Source organism: Malaclemys terrapin, chromosome 21, assembly GCF_027887155.1.
Source record: "Malaclemys terrapin pileata isolate rMalTer1 chromosome 21, rMalTer1.hap1, whole genome shotgun sequence".
Lineage (NCBI taxonomy): Eukaryota > Metazoa > Chordata > Testudines > Emydidae > Malaclemys > Malaclemys terrapin.
In genome coordinates, this window is record NC_071525.1 from 7,569,015 (window position 1) to 7,594,999 (window position 25,985).

Consider the following 25,985-nt stretch of genomic DNA (forward strand, 5'->3'; position numbering starts at 1 on the left):
TGGACAGACAAGCCCTGGAGACTGACATACAGAGTCATCACACCAGTCCTAAGGAGACAGACACACCCCATGAGCAGCCTAGGAACAAGCCCGCAGCCCTAGACACACCCTGTCCCCCAAACCATCACACCAGCACCCTAGGGAAAGACACGTTTATTTCCAAACGTCTAAGGCAGTGTTACAAATAACGGCGAGTAGAAAAGAAAGAGTAAAACTCGTCGAGCCCGAGAGAGTCAGAGCTTGGGGACAGAGCCCAGCCCCCTGTCAAAGGGAGTGCCCAGGCGCCTACCGCAGAAGGGTCGTTCGTATCCTCGAGGTTTGATCCTGATCCCATTCAACCCGCGGGGTGGAGGTGGGGGACGTCACAGGATGAGGAGCGGGGCAGGGTTAACCCACACGTGGTAGCCACCCTGATCCCTTTTCCTAAGCATGCCCCTCCCCACTGCAACTTTTCCGGGGGGGAGGCTGTCTAGACGAGGACGAGGGATCGGGCAGAACCAGAAAAGGACGGGAACAAGAGATGCTTTTTGTGGGATATTGGCCATTTTTGTGGGCTCGGACACCGCTGACCTGGAATGGCCACAAGCATCTCGGTCAATTCTCCTCCTCCCTGGGAGGCGCTGGGATCCAGTGTGCAGTCACCCGGGAGCCGGGGTAATCGCACTCTCCCCCCCTCGAGCTGCAAATCCTGCTGGCTGCTGCTAGACCAGGAGTGTCCTGCATCACTCAGCATCTTGCAAAGCTCCGAGTGCCTCCCCCGACCCAGCTAGGTGGCTGCTGATGCCAACGAGGTTCGGCCCAGGCAATGACCCACCATCCTTCCTCGGGCTGTGTTCCACAGGGCCTGGTTTAAACCCATCCCTGCTGGAGGGAGGACGCTGCCATGGTGGAGAGGGCTAAGGGAAAGCGCCAGCAAGGAATTTACATCCAAACTCACCCCCTGTCTCCTACGCTCTGAGTGCTTTACTCTGTAATTATTTCAATGCGCTTCCTGCAGCTCAGATCGCGTCACTGGGCTGGACAGAGAGTTCTGACCCGACAGATCCCCCCGCTCCTCAGCCAACGCTGCCTTAGTTAATTAGAGCCGACGGCCTTGCCCGCCGAATTCCCCGCGGCACCGCTGAGTGCAGGATCGGGCCTGCCCAAGGGGAGACTAGATGGGATCGGCTCCTACACAGGAGCAGTGAGGGGGAGGGGTGGAAAAATGTGCTTGTTCAGATTCTGCGCTCGCCCTGCCATGAGAATCGAAACAAGGAGGCAGCAACTCATGGGCTAGCACCCTGGGGACCTTCTGCATCCTCCGGTCTGCGTCAAGGCCGTGCAGAGCATTCCTTGCACCTGCGGCAGGAGAGGGACACACGGGTGTCCCTCCACCTTTGGAAGGGCTCCCCCTGCCCCAGAGATCCTGCACTGAATTCACGAGAGGCACCGGGCAGCTGCCTGGCACGCTCAGTGGGTTAGCTGCCCCCGCCCGAGGGAGGCTGGCAGCTGCCGCTTCGTCCCTGTTAAATAAGCCTCTGTGTTTTCACAGCATCACAGCTGCTTCTATCTGAGGAAGGAGTGGGTGCACCGGTCCCATCCCCCCCTTTTCTCCCCTCCGCCCCCCGCTTTATCAGATGGAGAAATGGAGGAACGGGGGGGGGGGGGGGGGGGGGGGGAGGAAGCAACTTGCTCCAGCATCCCACAGCAAGTCAGGGTGAGAGCTGGGAATGGAACCCAGGAGTCCTGGCTCCCACCGCCACCCCCACCCTGCTCTAAGCACTGATCCCACTTCACTCCAAGAGCTGGGAATAGAACCCAGGAGTCCTGGCTCCCAGCCCCACCCTGCTCTAAGCACTAGACCCTACTCCGCTCCCAGAGCTGGGAATGGAACCCAGGAGTCCGGGCTCCCAGCCCCACCCTGCTCTAAGCACTAGACCCTACTCCGCTCCCGGAGCTGGGAATGGAACCCAGGAGTCCGGGCTCCCAGCCCCACCCTGCTCTAGACACTAGACCCTACTCCGCTCCCGGAGCTGGGAATGGAACCCAGGAGTCCGGGCTCCCAGCCCCACCCTGCTCTAGACACTAGACCCTACTCCGCTCCCGGAGCTGGGAATGGAACCCAGGAGTCGGGGCTCTGATCACTGAACTCTGCCTCCACCACAGAGCTCTGCAGGGAGGAAGCTCAAAGGGTACCAGCAGGAGTGAGAGCAGCCCCGGGCCTGGCCCCGGCGTGAGCTGGGAGAGGAGAACACTCGGCATCTTTGGTGAGAGCTCAGAAGTGCGAGGTACAGCTGAGGGCGTCGGGGACGAGGAGAAACCCCAGGCGATGCACAGCCCAGCTGGACTCTGCCCTGCGAGGTCCCTCCCGGCCCCCACGCGCTGCGATGCACAGGCCAGGGGCCGGGGAAACACCAGCAGCACGGCCCGAGGTTTCACCCCCGCAGTGCGGGAGCCAGGACCGAGTTCTTAGGGATGCGGGTCCTGTGCTGGGGAGGGCGGCGAGCGGGGGAACCGGAGGCGAGGTGAGGCGAGCCCCGCAGGGGCTGTCGTCTGGGAGTCTTTACGGTGACGCGGCAGGACCGGGGGAGGGCGAGGGGTCCGAAAGCAGTAGGCAGGGGGCGAGCAGCTCTAGAGGAGGACGCAGTCCGACTCCTGTTTGTGTCTCTGCCTGCGTTCCCCGGCCGGCCGGCTGGACGGCTGAGCTCTCCCCTGAAACCAAGGAGACGAAAAAGCAGCCACTGCCTTCAGCGATCTCCAGGTGCTTTTCAGACCAGTCCCATTCCCCTCCCCACCAATAGCCTCTCCTAGGAGGGGGCAATGGAAGCAAAGAGAGGGGAAGTGACTTGGCACATGGCCTTGGCGCAGCCAGGGATGGAGCCCAGGTGTCCTGGCACCAGCTCCCTGCTCTAATCATTAGGCAATACTCCTCCCAGAGCTGAGTCAATGGGTCCCCATTTCCAGGACTGCACCCTGGCACCCTCCACGGGCTTGGGAACAGAACCCAGGTGCCCGGCCTCACTTCCAGGCTCCAGTCGCTGTCCTGAGAGATGCAGCAGCTGCTGCAGAGGAGAACACGGAGGCTTTGGAGTTAGATTCCCATGCAAAGCCGCAGATCCCCGCTCTGCCCTCTGCCACGGAGCAAAGGCCTGCGGGCCGCAGCTAGGCCGTGGGGAGGAGGAGACAGAATTGCACAGGCCGGGGTAGCAGTCCCACCACCACCGCGTGTGACCGGCGCGTCGTCCCCACACAAGGGGGACGGTCGGGCTGAGCAACTCCTGGGTGGGAGGGTTAAAGGGAGGCTGGAATGGACCCACCATGCAGGCATGAGTTCGAGTCTCCCTCGCCGTAGGAGGGTGCCACCCCCACAGCACCCCCTGCTGGCCGGTCTAGGAGCAGCGCTGACAGGCTCCCCGGAATCCCTGAGGAAGGAAGGTCCTCCCAGCAGGGGAGTGGGATGGGGCTGCAATGTATTCTGGGAGGGGGCCAGGGCCCATTACCTGCGCAGGAGGCGTCGCTGGCTGCTGCTGCTGCTGCTGGTATTCCTCCTGCTGCAGCTGGCGCGCAAGCTCTAGGTCGCTCAGGGCAGAGGGGCCTTGCTGCTGTTGTTGCAAGGACAGGGCTATCATGTAGTCCTGGGGGCAAGGGGGGGGGGGGGGGGGAGACGTGGTCAGTGCTGGGACTTCCAGCGAGTGAGATACACGGAAGAGGAGGAGATCTTATATCCCAGAGGGCTCCAAAGCCCTACACAAATTGTGCACGTACAGGATCACTCGCCCAGCGCTGGCATGCGGCCACCTCTGGGGAGCAACGCAGCAGGTGTGCAAAGAGGGCTCATTCGGCCAGCGCTGGCATGCGGCCACCTCTGGGGAGCAACGCAGCAGTCATTTAACAGTGCTGCAAAACACTTAGGGGCAGGAACTAGAGACAAGTCGCTGAGGAGGTACGTCAGTCTCAACAGGCCTCTGCATGAATTCACCTTAGCAGCAGTTATCGGGAGAGGGGGGTTTGGAAGGCTCGGAGGCTCTGGGCTAGGTCACCTTTCCGCAATGACCCCCTCTCCGCCCCGGAGGTTCTATCAGCCTTGCTCTATGGGGAGTGTGTGCGCAGGGGGGATGGAAGCTCAGAGGGGTTAAGAGACAGAGCCACCCAGAGAGATCCTGAGCTCCTATCTCCCTCACTGACCACCCAGGACAGCTCCCAGGAGCCCTGGCTCCCAGCGTCACCCCGCTCTAACCACTAGACAACATTGTCCTAAAGATAAGGATCCTGCTACAGTAGATACCGATTCCTGGAGGTGACACATTTCAGTCAGAAGAGCAGGGGAGCTACAAATTCCATTCGCTAGGCCACATATCCTGCCTGGAGCTGGAAAGGAACCCAGGAGTCCTGAAGCCCAGCACCCTCTTCTCTAACCACTCAGCTACAAAACTGTAACTAACCACCTCCCAGCGCAGTCGAGCCTCCGCTGAGCCGTTTGTTTCCTACCTGGTCCACCTGCCTCTGCTCCTGGGGGGAGCTGCCGGCCGCCTCCTTCCCCAGGGTGTGGCTTAGGTGGAACTCCGCGTCACAGAAGCAGCTGTCCCCATCCACATTGTGCAGGCTCTCCCACGTCACCTTCTCCTCCTGCAGGAAGCCCTGGTCTGTGACCAGCAGATATAGGTGGCCCTGTGGAGAGATGAATAAGAGACAGCGTCCACTTGAGAGCCCTCGGAGGGCGGGCGGAGCAGCAGCCTGTGATTCACAATGGGGACGTCGCAATCAAGGGGTCACCATCACTCCACCTCTAGTGGGGCACACAAGCCTCCATGCAAGGCAGGAAAGGGTTAATGGGCTACTGAAGGCCCAAATAGAGACACTGGGGAAACTGAGGCACGGCTGCCACAAATGCCGCACTGGGCCATAAAGGGCCGTGCTGGGGCAGCAGCCGTGCCTCTGTTTCCCCAATGTCTCTATTTGGGCCTTCAGTAGCCCATTAACCCTTTCCTGGAGCCTCCCCAGCGCAAATGCACGCAGCAGCGGTTATGGAAGGCAGAGGTGTGGGTGGAAGGGGCCAGGCTGACCTGGTGCTTGATCATGGTGCTGAAGTGGTTGTTTCTGAAGAAGACGCTCAGCTCCCCCTCTTTGACGGCGGCCGTGAGCTCGCACAGCCCGTGGTAGGTCAGCTGGGTGGCTGTGGACTCCAGGAACTGCTCGGCGATCAGGCCTGGGGCGGAGAAACGAGTTGTCAGCTGGGGTGGGGTGCAGGTGTGAACGGGGGGGGAGGTGTTAGACCGGCGCTCAGCATGGGTGAACCGATGGGCGTGAAACCGGTTCAGCTTGCACCTACAAATTGACTGACAGTAGCTAAATCGATTTACCAAACCAGAGACAGAGGGAAGGGACGGGTCTTGCTCAGTGCCAGAGCAGGGAACGGAACCCAGGTCTCCTGCGTCCCAATCCAGCGCCTTACCCACTGGGCCACTCTGCCTAGCGACCCACAGCTTGGGAAGCACATGCCTAGAGCGAACACGCTGCAGCTTCACCAAACAGCGGTAGGGGCTGGGAGGAAATACCTTTGGGGTGGGGGGGGTGCAGGTGCTCTGCCGAGCAGTGGTTTAGCTCCCTCCATGCCTGTAGCGGAGTCAGCATTTGCCCAGACAGCCAGGGAATGGCTCTGATGCCTCGTCCCCACCTAACCCTCCTGGGCGCAACCTGACGGCCCGGTTGTCTGACGCCAGCAAGGGCAACCCGACAAGGCCTTGAACGGAAACGCAGCCAGGCGCAGGGTGGCTCCTCCCTGAGCTTTTCCCACCTGCCGACACTGGGTGGGCTGGTGGAAATGGGGTGAAGGGGAGTGTCCCACCTGCAGCACCCCCGCCCTCAACGCAGCCAGGCCCCTCAAAGAGCCACGTCCACATCCTCCGATTCCCTGGGGAACCCCAGTTCCTCGCTGCCCGTGAGCAAGTCTGTACCCTGGTTATTCTGCACTCTTCTGCTGGCACACGGGGGGGTCCCCTGAGGGTGGCACAGGCTCCCGTAACCCCTGATTAGGGGAGACTTCCCCCCCCCCCCGTACCAGTGCAGGGGTGAATCTGGCCACGGGGTCTACCCCATTGCAGATCTGAAATCGCTTCCCTCACTATGCCCCGAACGAGGGGCGAGTGCCCTCTGGTGTTCAGCAGGGGGGAAGGGGGACTCGGCGCCTTGCAGGACGGGGGAGGAACAGCTCAAAGGATAATCAGCTCGCTGTTACCCCTCCGTTAACAATGTCAGGAGCCCCCGAAGGCCAGGGGAGCCCCAGCACCCAGGAGGTCCCCCCCGTGCCAAGGTCGGGAGTTGAGCTCTCCGGGGGATGGGGATTTACCTTCGGTGACCAGGTTGGGGTCGCTCGAGTGCTTGCAGGTGATGATCTTCTCCACCAGTTGGTTGTAGCTCAGCTTGCCCACGGCCTGGGCCGCGTCCGGGCTCTGGGGGAGAAGGGGGGAGGGGGAAGGAGATGGCCCAAGGAGGGCTCCCGACAGGGGTTTTTTAACCCAGACCAGAAGGGAAAGCGCAGGCCTGACTGGTCGCTACCCTGCGGCCCCTTTGCGCCACCGAGGACGGTGCACAGGGAGTTTAATGCCCGTACAACCTGCCCCTCCGCCCCTCAAGGGGATGCTCCCCTCAAGCAGAGCCAGCCCTGCACCCAATCCAGGGTTCTGGTGCAGCCCTGCGCTCTGGCTATCCATTGCCTTGCAAAGCCCCAAGGGGGGCCGAAGAACCAGAGGGTCCAGTAAGGGCCAGATGGGTGCCCACTGCCCCTGCTTTGGGGTGGTGCAGGCTGCCTGCCCTCTGTGCCGCTGCCAGCAATGGGGCAAACCTGCCCTGGTGTCGCCATTGGTCTTTTAGCTGCACCTCTGGTGTTAAGTTGTAAATGAAGGAGACAGGAGACCGGGGCCCCTGGTTATTCCCAGATCTGGGACAGCCGGGCCACCACGCTGCTCCCCTGCCCCCACCTGTCCTGGAAGAAGGCAGCCCATCCTTCTGTATGGGGAAATCTCAGCCAGAGTGGCCCGCTCCACCCTCAGCTCTCTGCTGGGCAGCCAACGAGGGCGGCTCTTAGGTTGGTGGCTTTTTGGGGGTGCAATCCGGACACATCTGCTCTGAAAATGGGACCGGAGCCCCGTTCCGGGGGGGCAGAGTGCTTGGTCACTACCAGCCCGGCTGGATTCAAACTAGCAGCCGACAGGCACAGAAAGCCTGGCTCTGTTGAAGCCCCCAGGAGTTTTGCCGTCGGCTTCAGCGAGGCCAGGATCTCACCTGCAAACCCCCCGACCCACCCGCTCGCCCTTGTGTCTCAGCATCGACCCAAACACTGGCTCTTGGTCCCAGAGATATTTCTGCTCTTCTCCCGCTATCTGGGGGCTGGGCTCGACTTCCTTCACAGTCGGGGCCGAAACTGCCGTCAGCTTGGCACGACCCACAACGTTGCAGAGACAGACTGCACCATCTCCTGCCCGGCTAGATCATCTCCTCCCACAGACCGTCCCCTCTGTTCTTGGAGCGGACGTGGACGGGTGTCACCCCACTGTGTGGAGTGACGGCCCTTGAGCGGGCTCCAAACCTTTCGTTGTCCCCCCCGATGTTCCCAGCTACCAGCAGCCATAAGAAACTGAATTAAGAAGCTCTGGACGGGACTTCAGCTTCGTCAATTCCTAAAACCCCCTCTGAATTTACAGCTGCCTTTGTCCCCACTCCTATAATAACCATAATGCCATCTAGCTCTTTCCTATTGCTCTTTCACCAGCAGATCTCAAAGCACTTTGCAATGGGGAAACTGAGGCACGGGGCAGGGATGTGACTTGTCCAAGGTCACCCAGCAGGGCAGTGCCAGAGCTGGAGACGCCAGTCAGTGCTACAAGGATCAGTCGAGCACTCTATCCACTAGACCATGCTGTCTCCCCCTCCCCTGCTTCACCCTCTCCATGCACCGACACACCGGCTCTGGCTTGTATCCATTCGATGCCCAGGGTGGACTTTACAGCAACGGCACTCACCTGCGGGTCCACCAGCCACCCGTGGTACAGCGGGACGTTCAGGAGATCAAAGACAATGCACTCCGGGGTGTACTCGAAGTCGGAGACGCCCGTGAACCTCACGTTCACGTCGAGCCCCGTGGACAGTTTGGGCAGGACCATCATGGCATCGTTGACGTTCTGGAGTCGGGAAAGAGAGAGGACAGCACCTTGTATAGATAGGAGACAGAGGAGCTGTGGCAAGGGAGGGGCTGGGATTCCGGCTTTCGTCCTATCCCTGCCTTGTCGGTCTCTTTCATCCTGTCGTCACATCGTTCATAAGCACTCCAGAGCAGGGAGAGTCCCTCTGTGACTTGTCTGTGCAGGGGGCCCTGATCCTCGGCTAGCGTTCCTAGTAGTACCAACTGGAAGTCGGGACTCTCGGGTTCTCTTTCTGGCCCTTCGCTTCACCAATCTGTGTCCTCCCAGCGCAGGGACTGTCTCTTGTGAGGCCTGCGCAGCATCTAGTACAATGGGGTCCCAATCCCGAATCGGGCACTACTGTCACATAAACTTCCTAGCAGGGCAGCTGTGAGACTCAGGGTACATCTACACTACAGGGGGGAGTCGATTTAAGATACGCAAATTCAGCTACGTGAATAGCGTAGCTGAATTCGACGTATCGCAGCCGACTTACCCCGCTGTGAGGACGGCGGCAAAATCGACTTCTGCGGCTTTCTGTCGGCGGCTCTTACTACCACCTCCGCTGGTGGAGTAAGAGCGCCGATTCGGGGATCGATTGTCGCGTTCCGATGGGACGCGATAAATTGATCCCCGAGAGGTCGATTTCTACCCGCCGATTCAGGCGGGTAGTGTAGACCTAGCCTCAGTCAGGACTTGTCTATACAGAGAAACTGACCAGAGGAGCCACTCCAGAATCGCTCCCCGTGAACAAGAACTCCACTCCAGAACAAGAGTCACTCTGCTCTAGAATAATCAGTGCCCTTCCAAAGCGGAGTAAGTATTCTGGAATAAAGTCACTTTTATTCTGGAACTGAGCATTCACAAGGACAGCTGCTCCGGAAGAGCTTCTTCGGCACCAGTTATGCCGATCAATTTCCCCGTGTAGACAAGCCATTAGTGCTTGCAAAGGGCTTTGAGCATAGGATTGGCCAGCCTGGATCAGACCCGAGCCCACCTAAAGCCCAGTATCCCAACTCCCACAATGGCCAGCTCCAGATGCCTTAGGGGAAGGTGCACAAACCCCACAGGGGCAGATGTGGGATGACCAGCCTCCCCAAACAGCTCCTCCTAGCCCCTACCGAGATGGATTTCAGCCCTGAAGTTCTGTCTCCCTTCCAGTGCTCATATAGTCAGCATTAGCTATTCTAGTTCTGGCTATACTTGTTCTCCATATAGACACCCAACTCCTCTTTGAGCTGTGCTCTATTCTTGGCCTTAGTGGCCTCCAGCAGCAATGAGTTCCACAGGTTAATCACACGTCTCCTTTTATTAGCTTAGAATTTACCACCTTTCAATCTCACCGACTGTCCCCTTGTTCTCAAATAAATGAGAGAAGACAGAAGTGCCTGCTCGACATTCTCTGTCCAATTCATTACTGCATATGGTTTTACTGTGTCTCCTCTTAGGATATCAGGATTAAAAGGGACCTCAAGTGGTCATCTAGTCCAACCTGCTGCTCAAAGCAGGACCAATCCCCAGCCAGATTTTTGCCCCAGATCCCTAAATGGCCCCCTGAAGGATTGAACTCACAACCCTGGGTTTAGCAGGCCAATGCTCAAACCACTGAGCTATCCCTCCCCCCCATTTGCCTCCTCTGTAAGGTAAAACAATCTCAAGGTTTCCAATCTCGCTCCATCGGAGAGTCTTTTCAGGCCTCCAGCCATTCTCGCTGCCCTTCTCCGAACCCCGCGCTAGTTCTGCCCTATCCTTTTGGGGCTACAGTAACTAAAGGAGGCTGCACAGCTGATCGAAATCCAGACAAGATGCTCGTGTGGAACGGAGGACACAGGTCTGAAAGGGGCCTTCTGGGTCACGGAGTCCAGAGTCCCTGCTAGCACAGACAACCCTGCCACGTCAGCCCGTTCAGAAACTGATCAAGCTCCATCTTAACACTAGGTAGGCCATTTCCCCCTCGTATTGGAGGCTGGTCCAGAACCTCCCTCCTCTGGTGGCTAGAAACCCGCTTTTAAATTTCCAGTCTCCATTGACTCCTGGCCAGTTTAATCCCCATTTGTTCTTGGGCCAACACTCCCCTTTAGGTTCAGTGGCTCCTCTCTCACCCTAGTGGAAAGTGCCGTAGAGGCGGAAGGCATCCTGAGTGTGGACGCAGGGCGAAGGAAGATGGAGCAGCATGCGGCTCTGAAATTGCCCGCCGCTGCCTGATCAACTAGTCTGCTACTTATCTAAGCGTTCAGGCACCTATCTGGCCTTCACCAGCAACAAATGTGAGCGTGGAATTTTTTTTAATCCCTATAACCCAGATGGAAAGTGTTACCTAAATAACTTTTATTTTATTTTATATCAGGGCTGGCCAAATTCACTGACCCTCCAAGCCGCATAGAACAATTTATAGAAGCTCAAGAACTTGGGCACACCTGCCAGGACTTGGGGCTTCTGCCCCACGGGAGGCACTTGCCGGGGCTCGGGGCTCAAGTCTGGTAGGTGGAGAATGGGGGGCAGCATGGAGGGCTCCGCGAGCCGCACACTAATTGTAAAAGAGTCACATGTGGCTTGGGAACCACGGTTTGCCCATCCCTGTTTTACATAGACACACACATTGGGGTTTTTGTCTGTTTAAACAGGTGGAGAAACTGAGGCATCGGGCAGATTAAGTGGCTCGCACAAGGGCTTCAACCGGGCCAATGGCAGAACAAGTCCCTGTCTGCTAGACTACTCTTGCTAGCTACACAGCTCCCTGATTTGCAGATTCCTTTTGCAGCATGCGAGGTTTCTCCCCCTCGCAGTGGGGCTGCGGTTCAGGATGACAGGATAGGCATTTTTAAACCCTGCCGCCCGGACCTCCCTCGATACTCTGCGGAAGGTGTGTGTGGGGGGGGATGGATCCAGATGGTCTCACCTGCTGGAAGTTGAGCTGCAGCCCTTCTGAATTCTCTTGGGGTTTGATGGATAAGATGCAGTCGCCTTTGAGACAAGAAAACACCCAGTCCCTATTACTGATGGATGGTACTTATCTAGTCCCCCAATACCGTAATACCTGGGCGCCATTCTCTAATATTTTTATCCTCACAGCCCCCTCCCACCCGTGAGCCAGAACAGGGCTATTATCCCCATTGTACAGATGGGGAAACTGGGGCACAGAGAGGCTAAGTGACTTGACCAAGGTCACACGTGGAGTCTGTGGCGGAGCCAGGAACTGGAGTATCCTTTTTGCCTCTAGGACCAGGGCAAGGGCTTGGCCTATCCCTGGGCGTGGGCTGGATCTAGATTATGGTGAAGATGGCAATTCCTGCACAGGCTCAATGGAAAGGCCCCTTTGATGGCTCTCTGTCTAGCCCTGCAGCATGGTCCTGATGGGATCAGGGGATGAAGACTGGGATGGAGGGAGTGGGGTGGGAGGAACAGAACAGAGACGCACTAAATGCAGCCCGTTTCCCATTTGGGGCAGGGGAGAAAGGCACCCACACAAGCAGGCAGGAGGGTCCGGTCCTGTCTTCTTCTTTGTGTACCTAGAATTCCCAGAGAAGCGGATGGGAATCTTGAGCGCCCCAGGAGCACAGCATAGCTCCGGGAAGCCCAGTCCCCTCAGGTGCTCTCCTGAAGTCACCACTTACCGAGATGCGCCATCAACTCGTCCGACGTGATCACTTCCTTCTGGGGGGAGAGCTTCACCTGCAGACAGAGGGGGGGTGGGGAAGTTAGCGAAGGACCCTTTCTCCCAGCACTGTTTTGACCCTCAAGGCTTCCCCTTGAATCAGGGCACAGGGATAATCAATACCAATAGCATCCTTACGTAGATTTGCCATGCCACATGAGATGGTCCAGCTAACCCGGTAGCCCCGCTTCAGCCATAACGGGTCAGACACTTGGTCCATCTAGTCTGCCTCCTGCCATACTGATTCAGACCATTAGCCCTCGTAACCATGTCGGGAAACCCACACCACCACCACCCAACACCTGATGTTTCAGAAGATGGCAATAAAACAACCACCCCACCATAAGGTGGCACTTACAGGACTTTTCATCCATCAATTGCTAAACACTTTCCCACACCGCATCAGTCGCGTTATCCCCATTTTACAGAGGGGAAACTGAGGCACATAGCGGGGCAGTGACTTGCCCAAGGTCATACAGCAAATCAGCGGCAGGGTTGGGAATAGAACCCAGGTTTCCCGAGTTCAGGCCCTGATCCACTGGGCCATGCTACCTAGCAACACAGCACGGAGGTAGAAAAATCCTTCCTGATCCCTGCAGTAGCCAGCAGGTGCCCTGAAGCATGAGACTTGACTAGACTTATTTTTACCGTAATGTCAGACACATCCCAGGATACCCATGGCTGCTCCAAAGCCCACTGCAGGCAATAGGAGTCTTTCCACCAACTTCAGTGGGCTGGTGCCGGCAAGAACCCTGACAACGGGAGTTCAGAAGGCCCGCGCTTCAGCGGCTGCAGAACAACGGCAGCTTGAGGAGCATGGTGCACGTTTCCCACACGTGCACAACAGCAGGTAGCTAGCACCACCCATTAAGTTCCCCCTTGTGGCAGGTTTCCCCAGTGTCCTGGATACCTATCTGGGCCCCATCGTATCTGAGCACTTTATGGCCTCAAGCACCCATGTGGGGCTGGGCTATTATCCCCATTTTACATCTGGGGAAACTGAGGCACGGAGATACTAATGACTGGTGTCTCAGCGTCTGTGGCAGAGCAGGAACTTGAACCTGGGTCTTCCCAGTGCTAGGTCAGTGTCCTAACCCTGGGGCCATCCAACCTCTCAGTACAAGTAGCCTCCTCCGTGCCACTAGATAGCAGCCTCTCACATGAACTACATTCGATCTCTAGGTCCTTACCGCCCCCTCCTCGCGCCCAGCGCCCCTGCTCTGAACGGCAGTCCTGGGCCTCCCACCTACCTTCCACTGCAGGAACAGGATGTTCATGATGGCCAGGAGTGGGCAGGGCCCGTTCTCACACTGGGTGATGATGGGTGTCCTCTCCCCTTTCCAGCTGATCCACTTCACACAGTAGAAGTCAGGCTCGGGCTCGCCGGCTGGGGGCCGGGCCTTGGTGGCGTCAGACGCCTGCTCTGCGGCGCCTGGGCTAAGGCTGGAGATGGGGTCGTCCGGCGGGGAGTCGACGCCTCCCGTTTGGATGCTCCCGCTCGGGGGAGGCTGCTTCTCTTTGGGATCCGCTCTTCCTTCTGGCTCCCCACGCTCCAGCTGCCTGGCTTCGTCACTGGGCTCTGCTCTCGGGGACGGATCCTTCCTCGGGGTGTCCTCATGCTCCCGGCCTGTGGCCTGCTGGCAGCTCGAGCTGCCCTGCCCAGAAGGAGCCTCCTCGCTATGCGTTACCCCAATCCCCTTTGGGCTTCCTAGCCCCTGCCCATTCAGCATGCGGCCTTGCCCTGCTGCCGCTTGGGTTTCATCCCCCATGCCAGCAGCGTCCTCCTCTAGCCCCAGAGGGGCTTGGCAGATTTCAGGTGTGGTGACTTCCGTGTTTACATCGTCCCCTTTCGTAGCCATGGGATCCACCTGCTCGAGTCGGGGCTCCATCTGGCCCAGACAAAACCCCTTCCACAGTGCCCCTCGGTGTCCTTAGTACATTCACCGGGGCAGGGAGCAGATCGCGCGGGTTGGTCCCTCTCCGGCAAGCAGCGCCAGCTGCAATCCCGGTTCACTTTCCGCTGCAGTCTGACTGTCACGTATTTCGCTCCCGTCCCTGACTCTACAAATTCTCAGGGAAGCCGATTCCACTGAACACGACTGGAGGGGGGTAACCAACAACAACCACCACAACCTGCTTCTGAAAAAAAAAAAAAAAAAATCCCCACGTCTCAACCTAGCCTTTACAAACACGTCAAGTCTGTCCAGTAACAATCAAGGACTATGTTCCTTTCAAGGATATAAAACTAGTGTGTTTTAAGCAAAAGGAACTCTTATTCATTTATCAGGTTCAGAGCACTTTCCTCTTCCTGTCTATTAATTTAGATTCCCCTTCCTTCCCATTAAATTTGTTCAAATTAATAAAAAAAGTATATCTAAAAAGAATAAGATTATAATAAATAGCTCCTTTTAAAACGGTCTAATTCTTGTTCCAGAATCTATTTAGTTCTGCTTGGTCAATCCAAGGTATTAAAAAAAAAAAAAAAAATCTTTGTTAGGCACTTTGAAGTTTCTATGAAAGTTGGTTTTTTAAATGTCTCCTCCTCCCCAAAAAAACTGATTCCAAACTGATCCCTGGCCTATCCCTTATTGATCAATTTCCTCAAAGCAAATTAATCCCAATCCCTCTTCCTTTCCTGTTTTAAATTCAATTACTCAGCATTGATGAAATGCAATATTCCACCTGCTCTCTCTGTGTGTGTGTGTGTGTGTGTGTGTGTGTGTGTACACACTTTGGATAATTATAGCTCAAAATCACCTTTAAAAAATAAAAAAAGGTGTGTCTGCAACTGGCGTCTCAATGCTTTTCTGAGTGTAGAAAAGTAACAATAAGCTAGAAAGAAGGGGAGAGATTTAACTCAAAACAAAACAAAGACAGAACACTAGCTTGCAAAAAGAGCCTGATGGAATTATAGAAAATGTATGTTCCCAGCCCCTTCAATCTATAGAGCAAAGATTTTCCTACAAAAAGTATTTTTAAGTCATAAAATAAAAAAAGCAAAGTCAGTGGGGTTGTTTGGCTAATTCTCGCCTTATCAGTGGTCTGGAATCTCCTGATTCCTCTCAATTCTTTACCCAACGTCCTTTTCTCTCTAGCCTTGAGGTTATGTCAACAGAGCAGAGGGCTGGTGCTTTCTTATCTTGTTTTGACCTGATCTGTGGGTCTTTCCACCTAGTGCGTTGACTTGCCTTTCCAGTTTTTCTTCTGTAGCTGTTTTTCTCCGTTTCGGGATTTAACTGGGTTGGGGTATCGGCAGCATTGGAGTTGTCAGATGGAGCTCCAGTAGCAAGACTCCACCCTGTTCTCTGAATAAAGACACACAAGAGAGGAGAAAGATGAGCTAATAATTCCATTAAGAGATTTCCAATAATCGTTACAGGTCAGCTCATTTGCAGCTGGACAGACACACACCTAATGGATATCAGCTTTGCTTGGCATACAGCAATACAGGCCAAGACTTTCCAGCAACCAGAGTTTTTGGGTGCCCAATTTCAGATGCCTTAAGGGGGCCTTGTTTGTCAGGCAGAGCTGCGAACCTGCTCTCTAGGTCCTTTAAAAAGTGTCTGAAGTTGGCTCCCCAGAAACGAGGCCAGCAGCATCGGTCCCCTTTTGGAAATCTTGGCTGCATTTCCCGTTTCTGGGCCTTTTTTTCATGCTGATCCTAAAGCACTGATTCCCTACCCCATCCCAAACCAACTGCTTCAATTCATTCAAATCCACCCAAGCCACCCAGCAGGCCAGGGGCTGAGTCAGGGGGAGGGATAGCTCAGCGGTTTGAGCATTGGCCCAGGGTTGTGAGTTCAATCCTTGTGGGGGCCATTTAGGGATCTGGGGCAAAAATCTGTCTGGGGATTGGTCCTGCTTTGAGCAGCGGGTTGGACTAGATGACCTCCTGAGGTCCCTTCCAACCCTGATATTCTACAATTCTAATCTAGGTCTCCTGAGTCCCAATCCAGTGCATTAGCCCACACTACTGGGACCCTGATCTTCATTTGGCCCTCTGGGTGCTCTTGAAATAAATAACTATAACAATAATTACTGAGTCAAACAAAAATTTCCTTCGATAGGTGTTAAAACTGAAAATGAAAAATCCAATGTAACTTTCTCTGGGGCAGGATCTCAATGTTGCAATGTCTAGGTTGCAAACATGTAAGCAACTGGAAATTTCCAGTGGCAACCGCAATTTTTTTCCTTCAAAGTCTTGATCCCAAACTCACAAAGACACAGCCTACACGCACGATAGAGGGGTGACGGGGTGAAAGTCTCCATAACACAGCCCAGAGGTCAGCCTGGCTGATCTAATGGTTCCTTCTGGCATTAAAAACATCACTATGAATCCCAGTTTTTATACTGGTCTATCTGTTTTGGTTAGGAGGTGATTTATTTATTTTTAAAACCTTAATAGTTATACCAGTACAACCCCTACTGTGGATGCAGTTAAACCAGCACCAAGATGCCTTATACCAGTAGAGTTTATTCGCCTTCTCACACAGAAACAGCTGCACCTCTCTACCAGTATCGCTGGTTTTGCTCAGGGTAGAGGCTGGCATAAGCCGTACCAGCAAAGTGCAGTTTTGCCAGTATACATAGGCCAGGTCTACACTGCAAACTTACATCAGTATAACTACATCACTCAGGGGTGCGAAAAATCCACCCCCCTGAGCGATGCAGTTATACCGACCTAGCCCTGGGTGTAGACAGCGCTGTCAGTGGGAAGGGCTTCTCCCGTTAACATAGCTCCCGCCTCTCGCGGAAATGGATTAACGACGCCAACGGGAGAAGCTCACACAATGGTGTAGCAGCGTCTTCACTGAAGCGCTACAGCGCCGCAGCTCCATTGGTGCGGCTGCAGCTTTTTAAGTGTGGACCTGCCCGCGGCATCCGCTGCAGGAGAGCTTTGCTGGTATAGTATACCAGTATAAGAACGGCCATACTGGGTCAGACTAGGTCCATCTAGCCCAGTATCCTGTCTTCCGACAGTGGCCAATGCCAGGTGCCCCAGAGGGAATGGACAGATTATCATCAAGTGATCCATCCCCTATCACCCATTCCCAGCTTCTGGCAAACAGAGGCTAGGGACACCATCCCTGCCCAGCCTGGCTAATAGCCACTGATGGACCTATCCTCCATGAATTTATCTAGTTCTTTTTTGAACCCTCTTATAGTCTTGGCCTTCACAACATCCTCTGGCAAGGAGTTCCACAGGTTGACTGCGCGTTCTGTGAAGAGTATGGCTACACCGGCCAAGCACCGTAGACATGGGCCAGGAGTGGGAGGTTTACTGCTTTATAGTGGTACAGCCTGAGCGTGTAGACAAGCCAAAAGTCAATGGAAAGATTCCTAGTAGCTTCAATGGGCTTTGGACGAGGCCCTCCATTTGTTTATACGGGATCTAGATTTTAGCTCAAAGTTAAGCTGACAGCGTATCCCTTATGCTTCGAGGATAGTTTGATCGTTAAGACTCGCTGGATTTACAAAAATGCTCCCCCACCACTCCCCAGGTGTTCGTGTTGCAAATTTAAGCCCTTAACAATTCCTTCATGGCTCTTCCCACCTCCTGATGGCATGAGCAGCGCTAAAGCCTCGGCAATCAGCTGTTGACGGCTCTACCAGCGAGGGATGAAGAACTACAACCAAGGCTCAAAGCTGCAACAGGCCTGAAAACTTGCCTCAGTCAGTCAGGTCTACAGATCTGATTCATACAAACGGAACGGAAAAAGCGACCGTGTAAAGTTCTCCCCTTTCCAGCTACAACCACAGCTTTAAAAAAAAAGAGAGGAAGGTCAAATAATTTCAGCCCTGATCCAGGAAAGCACTTAATCACATACTTAACTATCAGCACCTTAGTAGTACCACTGAAGTCAATTGGAACTGTTCCTGTGCTTAAAAGTTAAGCACATGCTTAAGTGGTTTGCTGGATCAAGACCAGATAAATTTAAAAGCACACTTAAAAGCAGCCAGGATACATTAAAGCTTCCTCTATTTGCATGCGGAGTACATAGGGGATTGCAGGGAGAAAGGAGAGTGGTGAAGAGTTGCCAGCTACAGGGCTTTGTACCCTGCATCGGTAGAAAATGATACTGACGCAGCTGTGAATTCTGTCTTGCCATTGTAATTCACTGCCAGCTCCCTTAATGCCAAAGCACGAGCGGTAATAGAGTCTGTTGTGATAGATTAGAGAGAGACAGGATCCAGGCGCCCACCGTTCACGAGAGAAGCATCCTGCTTCCACCTTATTCTCTGTAGTCTTATGTCTGAAAACAGGCTTTCAAAGCCACCTGCAGTTTAGACACCATCTGAACCCTCCTTGGTAACCTCTCTGCCGAGACTAAGGACTGAATGGGTCACGGACATGAGCTTCCCCTTTGGGGGACCCCTCCCCAGATCAAGGTTGAGGCACATTGGCAGTGGGAGAAGCAGTGGGGGTTACATGCCTTGCCAGTGATAGAGGGGACTTGAGATCTGAGACTGTCAAGCCAGCCGGAAATGCTTTTGCTTTAAAAGTATATATCTGATGTCTCTTCCCAAGGAAAATACGCTCAGAACATTTGCAGTCACGGGGCTGTCACCAGTCTTGCCTGCCCCAGGTACTAAAATAAATAAAAGTCACTAGTCAGGATCCCAAAGAAATCACAGATTTTTGGGGGGGTTGCTTTTTTTTTTTTTTTTTAAATATAGATGTGGGGTTCTTTCTATTCACTTCTCGGCCTTTGAGAGCACTGCCCATTATTTGTCTCCTTGTGCTCCCCTGTCTGACTGTACACATCTGTTCTCTCTTTTCTTATACTTAGATTAGAAGCTCTTTGGAATGGGGGCCCTCTTTTTCTTCTGTTTGTACAGCACCTTGCACAGTGGGGTCCTCATTTATGACCATAATACAAGTAATAACTGAGCCTTCAGGTATCAGAGGGGTAGCCGTGTTAGTCTGGATCTGTAAACAGCGACAAAGAGACTGAGCCTTTCGGTTTTACGTTTTCAATCTTTTCTCCACCACCACCAGGGCTAGAAACTTTAAAAAAAGGAACGTTGAGATTCTCCCACACCCAGGAGCTGGGGTTTTAAGAAACATCAAATATCACAAGACTTGCAACAACAAAACCCAAAATGACAAGAGATGGCAATGTCGTGTTGCAGAATCACATTCCTTCCCCGGGCCACTCCCCGGAGCTGTCAAAACAGCCATTGCATCACAGCCGACAAAGGCAACTTATCAGAAGTGAAACCCTGAGAAAACACTTTTCACCCAAATTCCTCCCTAGCCTTAGTCCACTAGAGTATGTCACTTGCTTATGTCCAGGCTCAGTCTTAAACGGCTAGCAGGCCTGGAGTCTAGCGGGGAAAAGCAGGACACCTGAGTTCTATCCCCATCTCTGCCACTGACTCGCCGTAGCCCACTGGATAAACCACTCCCAGTTCCATGCCTCAGTTTCGCCACCTGTAAAATGAGGAAAACAGCACATACCCATACCTAACCACATACCAAAACACAAGGGGGGAGGGGGGGCTTTTACATGCAAAACCTATTCAGTTAAAAGTTTTGTGATGGGTAAGAACTGTAATTTACTTCGTACAGGCTCTGAAAGTCCTCGGACAAGGCCACAGATTAGACTCAGAGCTGGTGAAACCATGGGGCTCAATGGGACGATGGCGCTGCATTGAAATCGGAGTTGCATTCATTTACACCGGCAGTGAATTTGGCCCCAGGATAGAAAGGGTTAAGTTGGAGAGGCCTGGGTGGGAAGGAGAAGGGGTCTCCGTTCCCACATGAGCAGCTGGCTTCAAATATCTAGGCCTCAGGACCTAGATGCCACGGGGATGGGTGCTCTATAAATAGCTATAGAAAAGGAGGGCTGACCTTTTTACTGCTGTGTCCGGTAGGATCATCTGAGGGGACGGAGTCATGGGGACCACAAAGCAAGGAAGAGAGCTCGCTTGCTCGCCATTCTCCGTGAGAGATGGGGTTAAGAGAGCAGCTTTTAAACAGGCAAGCTAGGGTGATCCACGGCCCCCATCCCTTTCCCAGAACACGAGCCGCTTCTGACTGCAAATTACGGGTTTACGAGCTTAGCCTGGAGTGACCCAGTTTCTTAACTGGGGTCCTGTTGTCTGGGCTCTCAGCAGCCACCACGGCTTGTGTGGCTCTCCTGGGCACACCCAGCATGGCCTCTGAGCCCCTCCCTCCTCCAGGATTGCACGCTCCAGCGCAGCAAAATAAAAGGAACATCTGGGGAGGAGATGGCAGGCCTTAGGCCGGAACCGGAGAGGAGCCAGGATCCCAGCAAACTTCCCACACTCGATTCATTGCCTTATAAACTCAGGCCGCCACTGCCAGGCAAAGTTTTCCCCCTGCTTTGGATAACTCCTCCAAGCCAAATCACAAGCCTCTGGATCCACCCCTCCTTGTGTTTTACCACATAGCAATCTTTGTCTCAAGCTTTGCAACACACGCACACACACACGCACACACACACACACACACAAAGAGACGCTCCCAAGCTTGTCCATTAATTGTAGAAACACCGCACCCTAGGTGGCTGGGCATTTTTTCCATAATCGTCCTGAGTTCCCTTTGCAAACAAACCGCCGGCAAACCCCAGAGACGGATTCTGAGCAGCAGATTCTGCCCTGCTTCAGAATCTGGGAGCATGCCGCTCTGGGGGCAAGATGGGTTTGCCCACATGGGTGCCCCCGGCCGACATTAAAAGCAAAGCTTTTGCACCGTGCAAACAGACGCTGCTTGCCCTGGGGACTAGGGAAACAGCCTGCAGCAGGTTTAAAGCGCTACAGGAGAGATTATTAGCTCTTAAAAACAACCCCAGCCCCCAAATACACCTCTACCCCGATATAACATGACCTGATATAACACGAATTCGGATATAACACGGTAAAGCAGTGCTCCGGGGGGGGGGGGGGGGAGGGCGGGGCTGCGCACTCCGGCGGATCAAAGCAAGTTCGATATAGCGCGGTTTCACCTATAACGCGGTAAGATTTTTTTGGCTCCCGAGGACAGCGTTATATCGGGGTAGAGGGGTATTTTATTACAGTGCACCAGCCAGTGAGTCAGCCACCCCTGCCCCAAAGACAGCCAGCAAATGAGTTGTCGCCTTGCGGATCCAAACCACCCCCCCTACATTACAGATGTGACAGTGATCCCAACCCACTGATTACCCCCCTCCCATACACATACACCCTCTGCAAACTCTGCTCCTCAGCAGCCATATTTCTTTCACAGCTGGCATCTGTCCCACTCCCCACCACGCAAGCCGCGTGCCTCCTGATTTTTACCTGATATGGGTGTAAAAGTTTCTTTGCAGATTCCACTCTGAAGCTGCTTCAGGGCAAGGAACGACTTTTCTCACCTTCGTCTTGTTGTCAGCACTGCGCTGCTCTCCCTCCCCACCCCTCTTGGTGCAAATGTAAATGCAACTAATCCAGATTGTACACTACTGTGCTGAAACCTTGTATCTTTCCTCCCCCCCACACACATAGATGCATGCAAGCTCTCCTGCCTGCATGGGGTGCCCAAAACACCCCCACGCCCCTGGAACTCTCTGATGCTACTTTGCTGCCTTCTCTAGGAAGTTTTTTATTTTTTATTTTTTTTTCCCCCTGGGTGAATTGATCAAGGACAGGACTCCAGGCTGCTGGGGAAAGAAAAGTACTTGGGTTTCTTGGCCTAGCTTTTGTGTTTGCGGAAGAGACATCTGCTGGGTTGGAGGATTTACAGCAACCAAAGAGGAGGGAAAAGAGATTATTTTCCCCCTCCCTCCCAGTTGAAGCAATACACAAGAACTGGCTGGAGAAAGAAAGGCAGGGCAAACAGTACCAGGGAAATTAGCCTTATGTGCAGGAGCTGTCTCATAGGATAAGAGTCCAGGGCGAAAGCAAAGCAGATCAACCTACTGGGGATTACACTGAAATATCATCATTCTCATTTAAGGCCTGCAGGATCTGACATATTGGGTCAGTGGGCTGGTCCATCTCGTTTCTTATCCAACAGCACCCAGTTCCTGTGATTTTATTGTGAGTCTGGCAATATTTGGTGCGTGTTTCTTAAAGCTCCCGCTGCTGGAGGCATGTGATTAGGTGTGACTCACAGGTGTGGCATGCGTGTTTTAAGTAGGTGTCTAGCTTTCATGGTTGCGGAGCAAAGCATGATTGAGACAACAGATGCCAAAGAAAAAGAACCTCGCTTTAAAAAATAAAAATAAGCAAACAAAAAAGCCCCTGTGTTTTTTAAGCCAACCTCGTCAGATTCTGGGGGGCCTCACTCATCTTTAGGGGAAACTCTTCCAGTTGTGGGATACTCTTTAAATTTAGGACAGCAGCTGAGGGGGTTGTAACAGAAATGATCAGATAATAATTCAGAGAGTACAATCTGCCTAGCCCTGCAATGACATTAATTAGGAGGGTGCACACTTTGTAGCTTGCCTAGGCTGAGCTCACTGCCCACCTCAGGGGCTTCTCGCATCCCTCCATCTCCAGGTCCCTGGGTACCATGCTTCCATACCCCTCTATTCCAGGGACTCCCTGCAACCTCCCCATGCCAGGGGCATGTACCCCCCATTCCTCCAACATCCCCCATTCCCCCCAGGCTCGGGGCTGCATGCCCCTCATTTCACCAATTCCCATTTCTCTCCCCCCCCCATACTGGGGGCTGTGTGCTACCCCATTCTCCTCTCCCTCCATTCTCCCTTTCCCCTATGCCTCCCATTCCTCTCTGCTCCCATACCAGCAGCTGTGTGCCTCCCACTCTCTCATCCTCACCCCATGCCAGGGTCTCTATGAGTCACCCCTACATCCTCCCAGATGAAATAACAAACCCCTCTTGCCTATCTCCATAAGAAATGCTGCCACCTGGACATTATAACTAGTACATCACAGCTCATGGGGTTTTATACCTGATGCCTCCCTCCAGCAGGGCCAATTCTACTCTCACCCTGGACAAATATCACCAGAAGACCTTTAAAAATCATCCTGATTGGCATAATGGATGACACAGGGTTGTGCAGAACCATTCATGTTTAGGTTTCAACCTAGCCCACGTTATTAAGTAGCCAAAAAAATACCAGCCTGTCTGAAATGAGCTTGCAGGGATAGGCACGTGCATCACAAGAACCACCGTCATTCTTACAGCATTCCCACCTCTCGAGAGTTCATTGCGAGCCTCACGAGATTCGTGATATTTCCAGCTGCTGGAATCATGAGATTGCAAGAGACTCTTAAAAAGGAAACAAGAAAAAAAGTAACTTTCTTGTCCTTACGGTTGAAGAGAAATGCTTAAAAACATGAAGCAACTGAACCCTAAAGTCTCAGATAGCAGAAAGCAAAGAAGACACCCCCCTCAAATGTTGCGGTGCTATAAAAATATTCATAATTTTTAGGCCAATCATGATTTAAAATCATATTTGATTTTTTTACCTTTTAGACATACCCTTTTCTCTTTAATCTGTTTTGCGCTTCTTTATTAGGAAGTCAAACTGGTTCACAGGCAATATTGTCAGCCTAATTGCAATTTGCTGCAGGGTTATTTTTGCCCTGTGACGATTTGTTTTTTTTAATTCAAGTATTTATTGCAAAGGGAGTGTATGACAGAGACATGCACTCACACCCTGGCCTCCCTATTTCTGAACCGCAGCTGTCAAAGAAATGACATCTCCCACAAGTCATCTGCTGCACTGGATTTGGGACTCACATCTGAAGCTTAGCTCTTTAGCAAGAGGAGTAATTCAGAAGACACAACGAGAAGCAGGACTGCTGCAACAACATAGGAAAAAGAGCCAGTCCAGCAATGAGCCCTTCTGAAAGGAGAGCCAGTGGGTTATGTAAAACACCACTTGGATGTTAGGTAGCAGGGAATATTGTTCTCTGGCAGTGGTTTTGGATCAAAGAAATGCAGTGAACAACAAATCAGGATTCAGGGCAACAACAGTTACAGGGTGTGGAAAGCTGGAAGAGGGATGGGGAATCGTGTGACTGTGAAAAGCCAGACCCCCGCCCCATCAGTACTTCCACAGCGCTCCCTCTGTCCCTGTCACTTGGCCTGAATGATCTGCCTCACTCCTGTCAAACTGGATCACAACCCCTTCCCTTTCCTACACACAGCCCCCAATATCCTCCAGCAACTACTCACCCACCCCTTCCCCGCAAATCCCACAACTACACACACTCACACCTGCTGCCGATGTGTATTTCCATATAGCCCCCACCTGCAAAGTACTTCCCCCCCACACACACCTTCACCTACCCAAGCCCACAGCACATGAACACCCCTCATAAGAATGGCCCTACTGGGTCAGACCAAGGGTCCATCTAGCCCAGTGTCCTGTCTTCCGACAGTGGCCAGTGCCAGGTGCCCCTGAGAGAATGAAGAGAACATCAAGTGATCCATCCCCTGTTGCCCATTCCCAGCTTCTGGCAAACAGAGGCTAGGGACACCATTCCTGCCTATCCTGGCTAATAGCCATTGATGGACCTATCTTCCATGAATTTATCTAGTTCTTTTTTGAACCCTGTTATGGTCTTGGCCTTCACAACATCCTCTGGCAAGGAGTTCCACAGGTTAACTGTGTGTTGTGTGAAAAATACTTACTTTTGTTTGTTTTAAACCTGCTGCCTATTAATTTCATTAGGTGACCCCTAGTTCTTGTGTTATGAGAAGTAGTAAACAACACTTCCTTATCTACTTTCTCTACACCAGTCACGATTTTATAGACCTCAATCATATCTCCCTTTAGCTGTAGATTTTCCAAGCTGAAAAGTCCCTGTTTTACTAATCTCTCCTCATACGGAAGCTGTTCCATACCCCAAAAAATTTCTGTTGCTCTTTTCTGAACCTTTTCCAGTTCTAATATATCTCTTTTGAGATGGAGCGACCACATCTGCACATAATATTCAAGATGTGGGCGTACCATGGATTTATATAGAGGCAACACGGTATTTTCTGTCCTATTATCTATCCCTTTCTTACACACACACACACACACATCACAATCTCTGACATGCACAATCTTTCAACACATTTACAACTACATTCCCTCCCCATCACAACCCCCTACACTCAGACCAGATTCCTATACACTCCCCACACATCCCCAACACAACCCCCAGTCACCCCGACACACTCCCTCCTATATTCATAACCCTCTTATAAAATCACAAGTTACCACATTCACATACACTCCTGATTACACACACACTCATAACTACAAACACATCCATCACAACCCCCCATGGTTTCTCACATCACACCCTCTCCTATTCACACAACCCACTGACACACACACACTCTCCCATCACAGCCCCCCACAGTCACACCTTTCCCTATACACACCCCACAGTCACACCCTCTCCTACACACACAGACAACCCCACAGTCACACACACACAAAACCCCATAGTCAGACTCTCCCCTATATGCATAATCCCCACAGTCACACCCTCCCCTACACACTCACACACAACCCCCGTAGTCACACCCACACAGAACCCTCCGGTACACTCTCCCCTACACACGCACAACCCCTGCAATCAAACCCTCCCCCCCACACACAACCCCCGCAGTCACACCCTCCCCTACACATACACACAACCCCGCAGTCAAACCCTCCCCCCCAACCTCCGCAGTCACCCCCTCCCCTACACCCCCCCCACACAACCCCCGTAGTCACACCCTCCCCCACCCCACAACCTCCACAGTCACACCCTCCACTACACACCCACACACAACCCCGCAGTCACACACACACACACACACACACACACACACACACACAACCCCACAGTCAGACTCTCCCCTATATGCATCACCCCCACAGTCACACCCTCCCCTACACACTCACACACACACACACAACCCCGCTGTCACACTCTCCCCTACACACCCACACACAACCCCGCAGTCACACCCTCACACACACACACACACACAACCCCACAGTCAGACTCTCCCCTATATGCATCACCCCCACAGTCACACCCTCCCCTACACACACACACACACACCCACACACAACCCCCTTTGTCACACCCTCCCCTACACACACACAACCACACACAACCCCGCTGTCACACCCACCCAGGGACACTCCCGCTCTCTGGCGCTCCGGGGCCGCCTCCATTTCCCGGCAGCCCCGCGCGTGGCTCGGACCGAGGAGCCGGAGCCGGGACCGGGA

The 25,985-nt window shown here is 53.5% G+C and overlaps 1 protein-coding gene across 2 annotated transcripts; it reads right to left on the reverse strand.

Annotated features, from left to right (window-relative positions):
• Positions 1-137: 137 nt before the first annotated feature.
• On the reverse strand, positions 138-21,410 carry MINDY1 (MINDY lysine 48 deubiquitinase 1). Of its 2 annotated transcripts, none has more exons than XM_054010383.1 (10): positions 21,097-21,410; positions 13,062-15,116; positions 11,771-11,828; positions 11,056-11,120; positions 7,998-8,156; positions 6,326-6,428; positions 5,043-5,185; positions 4,468-4,647; positions 3,480-3,614; positions 138-2,691 (listed from the first exon to the last, which is right to left on the reverse strand). In XM_054010383.1, exons 2-10 carry the CDS (start codon positions 13,698-13,700, stop codon positions 2,611-2,613), a joined length of 1,563 nt encoding a protein of 520 aa, XP_053866358.1. In that variant the 5' UTR covers positions 13,701-15,116; positions 21,097-21,410; the 3' UTR covers positions 138-2,610. The 2 variants fall into 2 exon arrangements, with proteins under 2 accessions (XP_053866358.1, XP_053866359.1); XM_054010384.1 differs by lacking the exon at positions 21,097-21,410 and adding an exon at positions 19,667-19,914.
• Positions 21,411-25,985: the final 4,575 nt, after the last annotated feature.

Bases quoted from the DNA above. Each gene is read 5' to 3' on its own strand.
- MINDY1 (XM_054010383.1), bottom strand. From the start codon at position 13,700: ATGGAGCCCCGACTCGAGCAGGTGGATCCCATGGCTACGAAAGGGGAC. The intron at 3,615-4,467 runs GTAGGAAACAAA...CCTTGCCCCCAG, and splicing joins AGCAGAGGCAGGTGGACCAG to GACTACATGATAGCCCTGTC. The intron at 2,692-3,479 runs GTAATGGGCCCT...CCTTGGTTTCAG, and splicing joins CAGCGACGCCTCCTGCGCAG to GGGAGAGCTCAGCCGTCCAG.